The sequence below is a fragment of the Pelophylax lessonae genome (assembly GCF_965119305.1).
Source record: "Pelophylax lessonae genome assembly, chromosome: 9".
NCBI lineage: Eukaryota > Metazoa > Chordata > Amphibia > Anura > Ranidae > Pelophylax > Pelophylax lessonae.
Genome location: NC_138776.1, coordinates 260,881,244 through 260,894,933, shown reverse-complemented (window position 1 = coordinate 260,894,933; position 13,690 = coordinate 260,881,244). Strand labels below are relative to the sequence as shown.

Here is a 13,690-nt window from a genome sequence, read left to right as displayed (position 1 = left end):
CATCTGGACCACAGTATAGGTTTTCTGAGGATAGGTGGACCTTTGACCTAGGCCAGTTGACTTGGAGGATAGTTGGACCTTTGATGGAGGTCACCTGACTTCTTGCAGAGAAGACCCATAAGAGGGGAAGAATTCAGGAGGAATCTACTAGCAGTTTTGTAGACTAACATCAATCTGGGCCACAGTAAAGGTTTTCAGAGGATAGGTGGACCATTGATGGAAGTCAGTTGACTTCTTGCAGAGAAGACCCATGGGAAGGATTCATGAGGAAATCTACCAGCAGCACTGTAGCCTCACCTTCATCTGCCTCCATCTGGGCCCCAGTACAAGCTTTCATAGGACAGGTGGACCATTGACAGAGGTCAGATTACTTTTTGCAAAGAAGACACATGGGAGAGGAAGGATTCAGGAGGAAATCTATTAACAGCACTGTAGCCTATCATTCATCTGCCTCCATTTGGGCCACAGTATAGGTTTTCAGAGGATAGGTGGACCTTTGACTAAGGTCACTTGACTTGGAGGATAGTTGGACCTTTAATGGAGGTTACTTGACTTCTTGCAGAGAAGACCCATAAGAGAGGAAGGATTCAGGAGGAATTTACTAGCAGTTTTGTAGACTAACATCCATCTGCCTCCATCTCGGCCACAGTAAAGGTTTTTAGAGGATAGGTGGACCATTGATGGAGGTCAGTCGACTTCTTGCAGAGAAGACCCATGGGAAGGAATCATGAGGAAATCTACCAGTAGCACTGTAGCCTCACCTTCATCTGCCTCCATCTGGGCCCCAGTACAAGCTTTCATAGGACAGGTGGACCATTGACGGAGGTCAGATTACTTTTTGCAAAGAAGACACATGGGAGAGGAAGGATTCAGGAGGAAATCTACCAGCACCACTGTGGCCTAACCTTCATCTACCTCCATCTTGGCCCCAGTAAACCTGTGCAATAATCATGCTGTCTAATCAGCATCTTGATATGCCACACCTGTGAGGTGGATGGATTATCCCGGCAAAGGAGAAGTGCTCACTAACACAGATTTAGACAGATTTCGGAACAATATATGAGAGAAATCGGCCTTTTATGTACATAGAAAAAGTCTTAGATCTTTGAGTTCAGCTCATGAAAAATGGGGGCAAAAACAAAAAAAAGTGTTGTGTTTATAATTTTGTTCAGTGTATTTTGCAGATTATTTTTGTGTTTGTTTTTTTTCCAGATATTGGTGTGCCATTGTTCTGTTGGGTTCGGTCACAGGAAACGGAGAATCCAACATTTCCATTGGCTTCCTTGGGGGTCATGACTACATTTGCAACACAACTTTAGTAAATTAATAAATTATTATGCCCAACCCATTAAAGAAGCACCCAACACATACAGTTGAGTCAAAATGATGATCATGTAATTGGGAAAACCAAGATTTTCAAATTATCCCCTGTAGCCAAGAGAGTGATCCAACAATAAAAAGGCTCTCTAAGGCCCCTATCACATGGGGTGGACTTCGCCAGGAGTCTGCCTGCTCATCAGGGAATCTGTCCGTGGCTCCCCGTTGAGCAGGTGGATCGCTGGTCTTTGTCGGCTCCGCTATGCAGAGGTAAAGTTGATCCAGAGAATATCCGATTGTCTCTCGGGGGGCTCAGGAAAAAAATGTTCTCCCTGCTGTAGCAAATTGGATCATGCTTTGCTGGGGCTTTTGGCTTTCCTCTGAATCAACTGCAGGTATAGGATTGTGTATATAGGATTGTATGATTTTTTTTGGTTGAACTAGATGGACTTATGTGTCTTGTTCAACCTACTGTAACTATGTAACAGCCCGCTGTCCTCTATGGGAGGTCGGGTGTAAACAGACCGCCTGTCCGTTTACACCCGACAGCCATTCGATCCACTAGATGGATGGGGAACAGATCCCCATTTTTGACTGTTTTTAGTGGATAGGATCAGATTGGATGTCAGCAGGTGTCAACAGACACATGTCCGTTGACCCCCCGCCACTCCATGAAGGTCAATGGATGGTCCATTTTTTTCCCCTTAAATACTGACAGGAGGACCCAGGGGCAGACTTGCAACTTTTGGCCCAAGGTGAAAGTACAAACCAGAGGCCCATGGTGCAGCAACTTGGCCCCCCCTCCCACTCTCCCTCTTCCCGTTTTCTCCCTGACCCCCATTCCAAGCTGAAGCCCTGCTCCAGATACTCTCTACTTACCAGCTGAATATGCGTTCCCAACCTGGCCAGCAGGGGGCGGTTGGGCAGAGCTGGGACAGCTCGATCAGGGCTGGCCAGGGGAGAAGAGTCTCCAGTTGGGCATGGAACTGGCCTCTGCTCAGACGCAGTTTACGCTAACCATGATGGAGGGGGGTGGGGAGGCCTGCGATCTGTCCTTGTCTTCAACCCGCACTCAATAGGTCAGCAGTGGGGACTTTTTACTTCTCTTCACCAGGAATCCATTAGGCATGTCTGTGGCAGAAGCAGTGCAGCCTTTTTACGGGGCATCAGAGTGGCCCAGGGGGCAATTTCCCCCCTGCCCCAGTCCTCCCATGGGAGGACCGGATCGATCCGCCCCTATGAAAGGGGCCTAAGATACTGTATTACCTCCACACCATGACCCAGTTTGTCTACCCTGTGGGTACAAAACGACAACTTGTGGATCTTCTCTACTATTAGAACATGAATGGATGGACTCTCTAAGAACTGAGCACACTTCAATTATTGATCATCTAAGAATTACGGCAATTGGTAAAAAAAAGAAAATACTGTAAAGTGTAGAGCTTTTTTTTTATTTTTTTTATTTTGGAAAGTTGGATTAACTAATAAAGATACAAATCTTGTATAACTTATGCAAAAAGATACATCATTTTTATTTATTAATACATTAGCTTGACCAATGAAAACCTAGCTTCTCCAGTAAGGCAAAAAAAACAAAAACAAAAAAAAAAAAAAAAAACAAAAAGGGTGGGCCAACTCAATATTGAACCCTACGGACTAAGACTGGGATGCCATTAAAGTTCATGTGCGTGTAAAGGCAGGCGTCCCAATACTTTTGGCAATATAGTGTAGATACAGTGTGCTAGGGTAAGTCTCCTCCTGTCCTCTTCTTGGAGACTCCGGTGGTGAGGTCTGTCTACTACAGTTTTCTCCCTTCGGTATCTCTTGAAATAGAAGTATAGCAGGGAATTTTTGTAATCCCACAAGCTTCAGGTTCTCCGGGGGAAAGATAGACCCAAATGGTGTCTGCAAAGAGTTTGCCAACTCAATATTAAACCCCTACGGACTAAAGCCTAGTACACACGCAACGATTATTGGCCGACCGGTCGTCCGTCTTTTGTCCAGAGTGGCGTTTTGTTGGTTGGAATGTGCCTAGACTGCACACTAATTTTCTCGCCCGACAAAAAATTCTACTTCAGAAGTGATGTCATGTGTTGGTTGGCTTTCTTTGTGTTCTTTCTTCTCTGAGCATGCCCAGACTTGCTCATCAGATTTTTCCCTGTCTAAATCTGTACTGACTGCACAAAAATCGGCCGTGTTTTGACGGCAGACAAAAATTTTATAGCCTGCACACCAGATTATTTTCGGCCGAAAAGTCGGAGTCGGTTGTCGGAAGCATCATACTAACAAGCCGAAAATCGGCAGATCGGTCGTCCGACGAAAATTCCCTGCCGATTTTCGACGCGTGTGTACGGGGCTTAAGACTGGGATGTCATTAAAGTTCAAGTGCGTGTAATGGCAGGCGTCTCAATACTTTTGACAATATAGTGTAGATACAGTGTGCTAGGGTAAGTCTCCTCCTGTCTTCTTCTTGGAGACCCCGGTGGTGAGGTCTGTCTACTACAGTTTTCTCTCTTCGGTATCTCTTGAAATAGAAGTATAGCAGGGAATTTTTGTAATCCCACAAGCTTCTGGTTCTCTGGGGGAAAGATAGACCCAAATGGTGTCTGCAAAGAGTTGGCCAACTCAATATTGAACCCTTACGGACTAAGACTGGGATGCCATTAAAGTTCATGTGCGTGTAAAGGCCGGGGTCCCAATACTTTGGACAATATAGTGTATATTTGGCTGCAGTGTATTGGTAGAGTTGTCCATGTATGGTCATGATAGCCACCATGTAGGTGTTCTTCAATGCTGTAGAGTTGTCCACGTATGGTCATGATAGCCACCGTGTAAGTCTTCTTCAATGCTGTAGAGTTGTCCACGTATGGTCATGATAGCCACCGTGTAGGTCTTCTTCAATGCTGTAGAGTTGTCCATGTATGGTCATGATAGCCACCGTGTAGGTCTTCTTCAATGCTGTAGAGTTGTCCATGTATGGTCATGATAGCCACCGTGTAGGTCTTCTTCAGTGCTGTAGAGTTGTCCACGTATGGTCATGATAGCCACCGTGTAGGTCTTCTTCAATGCTGTAGAGTTGTCCATGAATGGTCATGATAGCCACCGTGTAGGTCTTCTTCAGTGCTGTAGAGTTGTCCACGTATGGTCATGATAGCCACCGTGTAGGTCTTCTTCAATGCTGTAGAGTTGTCCATGTATGGTCATGATAGCCACCGTGTAGGTCTTCTTCAATGCTGTAGAGTTGTCCACGTATGGTCATGATAGCCACCGTGTAGGTCTTCTTCAATGCTGTAGAGTTGTCCATGTATGGTCATGATAGCCACCATGTAGTTCTTCTTCAATGCTGTAGAGTTGTCCCCGTATGGTCATGATAGCCACCGTGTAGGTCTTCTTCAATGCTGTAGAGTTGTCCCCGTATGGTCATGATAGCCACCGTGTAGGCCTTCTTCAATGCTGTAGAGTTGTCCACGTATGGTCATGATAGCCACCGTGTAGGTCTTCTTCAATGCTCAACTCCTTCTCACAGTTGCCAAAGTGTCACCATCTTTGCCCATGAATAACCACAGTTTAACGCTGTTGTTTTATTATAACTTAATCCCAAAAAGTCTACAAGTATTGAACCACACCCTGAAAAACGTTGCAAATTTGTGCTGCACCCCCCAACGCTCTGCGGCACGCAAAGCACATCCCTTTGGTCATCCTTCCCCCTACAGAATCCGAGGCTTGTGGAGCCACAAAAGTTCCTCAGTAGACTTCTATCTCCATACCCACCTATTATGAGGACCCCATTTCTGACGGCTGAATTTTTTTATTGTATATCATGTAGAATGCACCTTCAGGTGAAAAACATTTCCCGCACTTTGAATATAAAGAAATGTCTCAACAAGGCTTTTAAAATGCTTTCCAGTCTGAACATGGAAAAAGGTGTGAGCTTGCTGTTGTTTAGGAAGGTTCCCTTGCTGAATGAAACATTTTCCAAACTCTAATGAGAAAGAAAGGTGTGACTTCTCTGGTGTCAAAGTCTTATTTAAAAAATAAACATTTCCCACACTCAAACATGAAAATGGAAGTTTTTTTGGTGTCAATTCCCCAGTTATATAGGTTTTGATTAAAACAGTTTCCCACACTCTCGACATAACTAAGGTCTGTGTGTGAATTTCCTGGTGTCAAAACAAATTTTCTTTTCTCAGTGAAATGTTTCCCGCACCCTTAACAGGTATCGGAATGCTCACCTGTGTGAATTCTCTGGTGTCTAATAAGTCCGTATTTCACAATGAAACTTTTCCCGCACCCCGAACATGAAAAGGGACGCTCACCAGTGTGACTCCGCTGGTGCTTAAGAAAGTTTCCTTTCTGAATAAAAATTTCCCCACACTCTGAACATGAATAAGGTTGAACGCCCGTGTGAATTCTTTGGTGTATAAGAAGTACTTTTTTTTCAGTGTAACATTTCCCGCACATAAATAGGGAGATTCACCTGTGTGACTTCTCTGGTGTCTTAGAAGGTCTCCTTTCCTGCTAAAACACTGCTCACACTCTGGACACGATTAAGGCTTTTTCTCTGTGTGAGTTTTCTGGTGTCTAAGAAGTTTTCCTTTCTCCCTGAAACGTTTCCCGCACACTGGACACGAATAGGGGCGCTCACCTGTGTGAATTCTCAGATGTCGATGAAGTCCTTCTCTCCGAATGAAAGATTTCCCGCACTCTGAACATGAATAAGGGTGCTCTCCCGTGTGAATTCTTTGGTGAGCAAGAAGACCTTTTTTCTCAGTGAAACATTTACCGCACTCTGAACATGAATAAGGTTTAACCCCTGTGTGAATTCTTTGGTGAATAAGAAGAACTTTTTTCTCAGTGAAAGATTTCCCGCACTCTGAACATAAATACGGACGCTCTCCTGTGTGACATCTCTGGTGTGAAAGAAGGTTTGCTTTCTGGACAAAAGTTTTCCCACACTCTGGACATGAAAAAGGTCTGTCATCAGTGTGGATTCTCTGGTGTCTATGAAGTCTTGCTTTGTCGCTGAAAGATTTCCCGCACTCTGTACATGAATAAGGACGCTCACCCGTGTGGCTTTTCTGATGTCTATGAAGTTCTCCTTTGTTAATGAAACGCTTCTCACATTCTAAACATGAATAGGGACGTTCACCCGTGTGAATTTTCTGGTGTGTAACAAGTTCTTTTTTCTGAATGAAAGTTTTCCCGCACTCTGAACATGAATAGGGACACTCACCCGTGTGAATTCTCTGATGTTTATGTTCTCTCCGAATAAAACGTTCCCCGCACACTGAACATGAAAAAGGTTGAACCCCTGTGTGAATTCTTTGGTGAATAACAAGAACTTTTTTCTCAGTGAAAGATTTCCCGCACTCTGAACATAAATACGGACGCTCTCCTGTGTGACATCTCTGGTGTGAAAGAAGGTTTGCTTTCTGGACAAAAGTTTTCCCACACTCTGGACATGAAAAAGGTCTGTCATCAGTGTGGATTCTCTGGTGTCTATCAAGTCTTGCTTTCTCGCTGAAAGATTTCCCGCACTCTGTACACGAATAAGGACGCTCACCCGTGTGGCTTTTCTGATGTCTAAAAAGTTCTCCTTTGTTAATGAAACGCTTCTCACATTCTAAACATGAATAGGGACGTTCACCCGTGTGAATTTTCTGGTGTCTAACAAGTCCTCCTTTCTGAACGAAAGTTTTCCCGCACTCTGAACATGAATAGGGGCGCTCACCTGTGTGAATTCTCTGGTGTATAAGAAGTTTTCCATTTTCAATGAAAGACTTCCCGCACTCTGAACATGAATAAGGACGCTCACCTGTGTGAGTTTTCTGGTGTACATAAAGGCTTTCTTTACGAGTGAAAGATTTCCCGCACTCTGAACATAAATAGGGACGCTCACCCGTGTGAACTCTCTGGTGTTTAACAAAGCCTCCTTTATGAGTGAAAGATTTCCCGCACTCTAAACATAACAACGAACTCTCGCCTGTGTTAATGCCTTGATGGCTTAAGGAAGGTTCCCCGGGATTAGAAGGATCTGTTGACCTCCCGAAACTTGAATACATATTTGAAGTTAGAATATGGGATCTATCAGATGACTCCATTGATCTCGGTACATTTTGAGTAATGACATTATCTCCTGGCAGGTATGGTGCAGGGTCGTAATCTGAAGATAAAATAGGATGCCCCTTCGAGATATTCCACGCACTGCATCCATCTGTTGGGAAAAATATGTTTTTAGAAGCATTACAATCAGAAATCATGTGTTGATCTACCATCAGTTTTACAGATCTGTCGTCTAACTGGGAGCAATCATAACATAAAAATATGAATATAAGTCAGATAAAGAATAGAATACCATTAAATCAAAGAGGATGACATGGTTTTGGTGAAGAACAAAATTGGACCTTCCTCTACCTCATTTCTTGGAAACGGGACATTAAAGATGGACCTTCACCTCAGTTCTTGGAAACAGAACATTAGAGATGGACCTTCACCTCAATTCTTGGAAACAGAACATTAGAGATGGACCTTCACCTCAGTTCTTGGAAACAGGACATTAGAGATGGACCTTCACCTCAGTTCTTGGAAACAGGACATTAGAGATGGACCTTCACCTCAATTCTTGGAAACAGAACATTAGAGATGGACCTTCACCTCAGTTCTTGGAAACAGGACATTAGAGATGGACCTTCACCTCAATTCTTGGAAACAGGACATTAGAGATGGACCTTCACCTCAGTTCTTGGAAACAGGACATTAGAGATGGACCTTCACCTCAGTTCTTGGAAACAGGACATTAGAGATGGACCTTCACCTCAGTTCTTGGAAACAGGACATTAGAGATGGGCCTTCACCTCAGTTCTTGGAAAAAGAACATTAGAGATGGACCTTCACCTCAGTTCTTGGAAACAGGACATTAGAGATGGACCTTCACCTCAGTTCTTGGAAAAAGAACATTAGAGATGGACCTTCACCTCAGTTCTTGGAAACAGGACATTAGAAATAGACCTTCATCTCATTTCTTGGAAACAGAACATTAGAGAGATGGACCTTCACCTTAATTCTTGGAAACAGGACATTAGAAATAGACCTTCACCTAATTTCTTGGAAACAGAACATTAGAGAGATGGACCTTCACCTTAATTCTTGGAAACAGGACATTAGAAATAGACCTTCACCTAATTTCTTGGAAACAGAACATTAGAGATGGACCTTCACCTCAGTTCTTGGAAACAGGACATTAGAGATGGACCTTCACCTCAGTTCTTGGAAACAGGACATTAGAGATGGACCTTCACCTCAATTCTTGGAAACAGAACATTAGAGATGGACCTTCACCTCAATTCTTGGAAACAGAACATTAGAGATGGACCTTCACCTCAGTTCTTGGAAACAGAACATTAGAGATGGACCTTCACCTTAATTCTTGGAAACAGGACATTAGAGATGGACCTTCACCTCAGTTCTTGGAAACAGAACATTAGAGATGGACCTTCACCTCAATTCTTGGAAACAGGACATTAGAAATAGACCTTCACCTTAATTCTTGGAAACAGAACATTAGAGAGATGGACCTTCACCTTAATTCTTGGAAACAGGACATTAGAAATAGACCTTCACCTCATTTCTTGGAAACAGAACATTAGAGATGGACCTTCACCTTAATTCTTGGAAACAGGACATTAGAAATAGACCTTCACCTCATTTCTTGGAAACAGAACATTAGAGATGGACCTTCACCTCAGTTCTTGGAAACAGGACATTAGAAATAGACCTTCATCTCATTTCTTGGAAACAGAACATTAGAGAGATGGACCTTCACCTCAGTTCTTGGAAACAGGACATTAGAAATAGACCTTCGCCTCATTTCTTGGAAACAGAACATTAGAGATGGACCTTCACCTTAATTCTTGGAAACAGAACATTAGAAATAGACCTTCACCTCATTTCTTGGAAACAGAACATTAGAGATGGACCTTCATCCACCTGATTTCTTGGAAACAGAACATCGGAGATGGACATTCTTCCACCTCATTTCTTGGAAACAGAATATAAGAGATGGACCTTCCTCCGTCTAATTTCTTGGAAATAGAGTATTAGAGATGGACCTTCACCTCATTCCTTGGAAACAGGACATTAGAGATGGACCTTCATCCATCTCATTTCTTGGAAACAGAATATTCCAGATCCTCTAAGAAATGTTTACTTAATTTAAACTTCTCTTCTAATGTTCTAGATTGTAAGCTCTAACGAGCAGGGCCCTCTAATTCCTCCTGTATTGAATTGTATTGTAACTGTATTGTCTTCCCCCACACTGTAAAGCGCTGCGCAAACTGTTGGCGCTATATAAATCCTGTATAATAATAATGTAAAAGAATTCAAGAGGATATTTACATACAGATTGGGTGAATGGTTTAGGAATTATACCAAACTATTTTTGTAGGACCCTCCTTTTAAAAGTATTTGGACAATTGACCAACAAGCTGTTCCATATCCATGTCTGGACAGTTTACGCATTTTTCATTAACAATTAAGCAAGTATTCTGGCCAAAAAGTGTTTATTCCACATGGACCGCCCATGAAATACCAGGCTTATGAGGTTTTGTAGCCGGGGCCTGTAGATAAACGTTGTGATTGGATGCAAGATAGGTCTCTCGTTATCAGTGGTCTGCTAAGTAATGGTTTTGATAAATTGTTAATGGCAATTTTCGGGGCTGAGTAGAAGTCCTTTGATGTTTCTGGGCCCTCTGAGAAATGTTTACTCAATTTAACCACATCCCACCCGCCCTATAGCAAAATGACAGCGGGATTGTGGTTGTATTATCCTGACCGGACGTCATATGACGGCGGCAGGATAATACAGCTCTGCGCGCTCCCCGGGGGCGCACAGAGCGGCGATCGGTGATGCGAGGTGTCAGCCTGACTCCCTGCATCTCCGATCTGACGTAGGCTCTTTACCATGTGATCAGCTGTGTCCAATCACGGCTGGTCACATAGTAAACAGGAAGAGCCGTTGATCGGCTTTCCTTAGTTCGTGCCTGACAGGCACGAGTAAAGGAGTGCCGATCGGCCGCTCCCCTGACAGGGGGGGGGGTCGGCACTGGTAATCAAATCATTGATTACAAGTTGACCCTCGGGGGGGGGGGGGGATGGGTGCCACTAGAACCACCAGGGATGCCCACCCATGACCCCAGGGATGCCCACCATGACCCCAGGGATGCCCCCTATGGCCACCAGGGATGGCAATCAGGGCTCAGGGAGCCCCCCATTGTCCTCCCCATCAGTGCTGCCAGCCAGTGCCCTCCCTATCAGTGCTGCCCACCAGTGCCCATCATTGCCATCTATCAGTGTCGCCCACCAGTGCCCATTATTGCCCACCAGTGCCGCCTATCAGTGCCCATTAGTGCCGATCAGTGCCGCCCGTCAGTGCCGATCAGTGCCGCCTATCAGTGCCCACCAGTGCCGCCTATCAGTGCCCATTAGTGCCACCTATCAGTGCCCATCAGTGTCACCTATCAGTGCCCATCAATGCCGCCTATCAGTGCCCAGCAGTGCCGCCTATCAGTGCCTACCAATGCTGCATATCAGTGCTACCTATCAGTGCCACATATCAGTGCCTATCAGTGCCGCCTATCAGTGCCACCTATCAGTGCCACCCCATCAGTGCTACCCCATCAGTGCCTCCTCATCAGTGCCTCCTCATCAGTGCCTGTCAGTGCTGCCTCATCAGTGCTCATCAGTGCAGGAAAAAACGAATTTATTTACAAAATTGTATAACATAATCAAAAAAACTTTTTTTTTTTCCAAACTTTTCAGTCTTTTTTTATTTGTTTAGATAAAAGGAAAAAACCCAGAGGTGATCAAAAAGAAAGCTCTATTTGTGGGGGGAAAATGACATAAATTTGGTGTAGGTACAGTGTTGCATGACCGCGCAATTGTCATTCAAAATGCAACAGCGCTAAAAGGGGAAAATTGGCCTGGGCACAAAGGGGGTGAAAGTGCCCGGTATTGAAGTGGTTAAACTTCGTCTAATGCAAAGGAATATTTTTACATTAGATGAAGTTCTGGGTTCAATGAGTTTTTACACACGGTTTTTGATTGAATATTTAAATTGGATAGAATGCTTAGAGGTTATGAGTGCTTAGGACAACACCCTGTTAGCCACTGGGGGGTCCCAGGCCTCATACATATCACAGTAGGACTAGAGAGTTGTATATCATATGGTGTACAATGCCTGCACTTCATTTTTTTTTGGAACAATAGGTGGTAGGGAAGGTACATCGACGACCTTTTTACAGTCAGCAGGTAACGTTTCCAAATTTTTCATGTATTATATGTAAGGTTCTCTATCTTGAATAAGGACACCATACATTTTACGTAATTAGAGGGAAACTAGTTCCCCCTTATTTATAGAAAGGGTTCTCTGCTGTAACAGCAATAAAATGAGGAACAGTATTGCACAGGAATGTGTTCTAAATGACTGGGAGGGTTTATAATTACAGACTATAAAGAGACTACTACTGTTTGTACCAAAAATTATTGTAGAATGTGGATCCAGGACAAATTGGGTTTCCACTTTCCTCTTGATCAGTTGCCTCTTGCAGTTTTTTTTTTACCTGTTTTTAGGTGAACTGGATTGACAAATGTTATATTTAAATACATACTATTTACTTATATAAGTAAACACAAAATGTGAACTGTTTCTGCTTTTCGAGTTTATTACTTACTTGTGTCCATATGTAGAGAAGATTCCTCCTGTTTACTTTCCATAAACATCTCCCCCTCCTCCATAGACTGCTGATCTCCACTCACCAACCTCTCTTCTTCCTCTTTAGCCTTAACTTTAATGTCTTTACGTTCTTCACCCTAAACCCCAAAGATGGTAGAATATTTAGTAAAAAGGAACTTACATAAAATAATGTTGTCTCATAATTTAGAAGACATTTTAGGACTTCATGTTCAGTCTGATGTCTTTGATGTCTTTCAGTTCTTCATCCGAAACCCCCGAAAATGATAAATTATAGCATCTACAATCGTTACTGCCAATAACAGATTACATGAGAATTGTATCTCATAGAATTATTTTGAAGCCTTTTTGTCCAGTCTCATCTACCTGATCATTCTCTGTATAGTTGAGATCTTCTTGGGTGGAATCCTGGAAATACAGAGGACAACCCTTCTCCACAGACTGCTGATCTCCACTCACCGTCTCTTCTTCCTCCTCTTTTACCTCAACTGTTATGTCTTTCAGTTCTTCAATCTAAAGCCCAAAGATGACAGAAAACATTATAATAGATTTGATTAATCAGAAGAGATTACATAGAAGAAGGTACTCTGTAGGACTAATCATATCTTTCTTCCAAACCGATCGGCATAACCATTTGACTTTGTGTAACCTCAAGGGTATAATTTTGGCCCTGATCATTCTTTTCCAAAGATTAGTTGTCTCTCTGCCCCAGTGACATTGTCGAATCTCAGCATGGGTTTGCACGTCCTTCAGAAACCGTCATTTGAACTTTTCAGGCATGCTCCCCTGTCTAATCTTTCTTACAAGGTTGCTTTCTTATTTCTTTTACCTCCTCGAGGTGGTACTGAGCTCCTGGAGTTCACCTGTAAAAAGCCCATCTAAAGCCCCGTACACACGTACCGATCGTCGGCCGAACGATCGGCCGTCTTTTGTCCAAGGGCTGTCGTGTCTGTTGAAAACTGCAAAACACTGCATGCAAATTTTGTCGGCCAACAACAGCCGACTGCAGAAGTGATGTCATGTGATGGTTAACTTTCCTTGTCTTTTTTCTTCTCTGAGCATGCCCAGTCTTGCAAATCTGCTGTCTGTCGGCCGAAATCTGTACTGACTGGCGAACAATCGGCCGTTCTGGTGTTGGCCAACAAAAATTTTAATGCCTGCACGACAGATTCTGTTCGGCCGAAAATGCGCTGTCGGCCGTCGGAAGCATCATACTAACAAGCCGACAATCGTCCGATCGGTCGTCGGCCGAATATTTACGGCCGACAATCGGTACGTGTGTACGGGGCTTTAGTTTTACACAGGGATAAGGTTGTTTGAGATCTGCTGATCTCTGCACGTGATAGATTTACCCAGCTTAAGTTCTTGCACCAAGCTGGGATCTTCCTATTCGAAATCCCGGGAATACAGAGGACCACCCTCTTTTATAGATCTCCACTCACCAACGTTTCTTCTTCTTCCTCTTTATCCTCAACTTTGATGTCTTTCAGTTCTTCTTCCTAAACCCCAAAGGCAACAGAGTACATCTATAATACCATTTAAACAAAGGTTTTCTTGTAGCTTAAAATATATTTTTAGGTCTACATGCTCAGCCCCATCTACCTGATGATGGTGAGGGATGGTGTG

At 43.5% G+C, this 13,690-nt stretch overlaps 3 protein-coding genes across 3 annotated transcripts in view; all 3 read right to left on the bottom strand.

Moving 5' to 3' along the window:
• Nucleotides 1-13,690, bottom strand: part of LOC309564419 (uncharacterized protein) — a gene marked incomplete at its 3' end in the record, with an annotated part of 909,898 nt that overhangs the window by 520,712 nt on the left and 375,496 nt on the right.
• The window catches only part of LOC309563477 (uncharacterized protein), a gene marked incomplete at its 5' end in the record, with an annotated part of 99,647 nt that overhangs the window by 72,172 nt on the left and 13,785 nt on the right, over nucleotides 1-13,690 (bottom strand). The window contains 9 exon segments of the mRNA XM_082267870.1: nucleotides 4,347-4,440; nucleotides 5,550-5,693; nucleotides 5,963-6,106; nucleotides 6,209-6,358; nucleotides 6,551-6,772; nucleotides 6,881-7,024; nucleotides 7,217-7,616; nucleotides 12,130-12,183; nucleotides 12,431-12,577. Of these exon segments, the coding sequence (XP_082123996.1) occupies nucleotides 4,347-4,440; nucleotides 5,550-5,693; nucleotides 5,963-6,106; nucleotides 6,209-6,358; nucleotides 6,551-6,772; nucleotides 6,881-7,024; nucleotides 7,217-7,616; nucleotides 12,130-12,183; nucleotides 12,431-12,577 (1,499 nt within the window).
• Nucleotides 1-13,690, bottom strand: part of LOC309563478 (uncharacterized protein) — a gene marked incomplete at its 3' end in the record, with an annotated part of 79,608 nt that overhangs the window by 63,466 nt on the left and 2,452 nt on the right. The gene's annotated exons all lie outside the window — the stretch shown is intronic.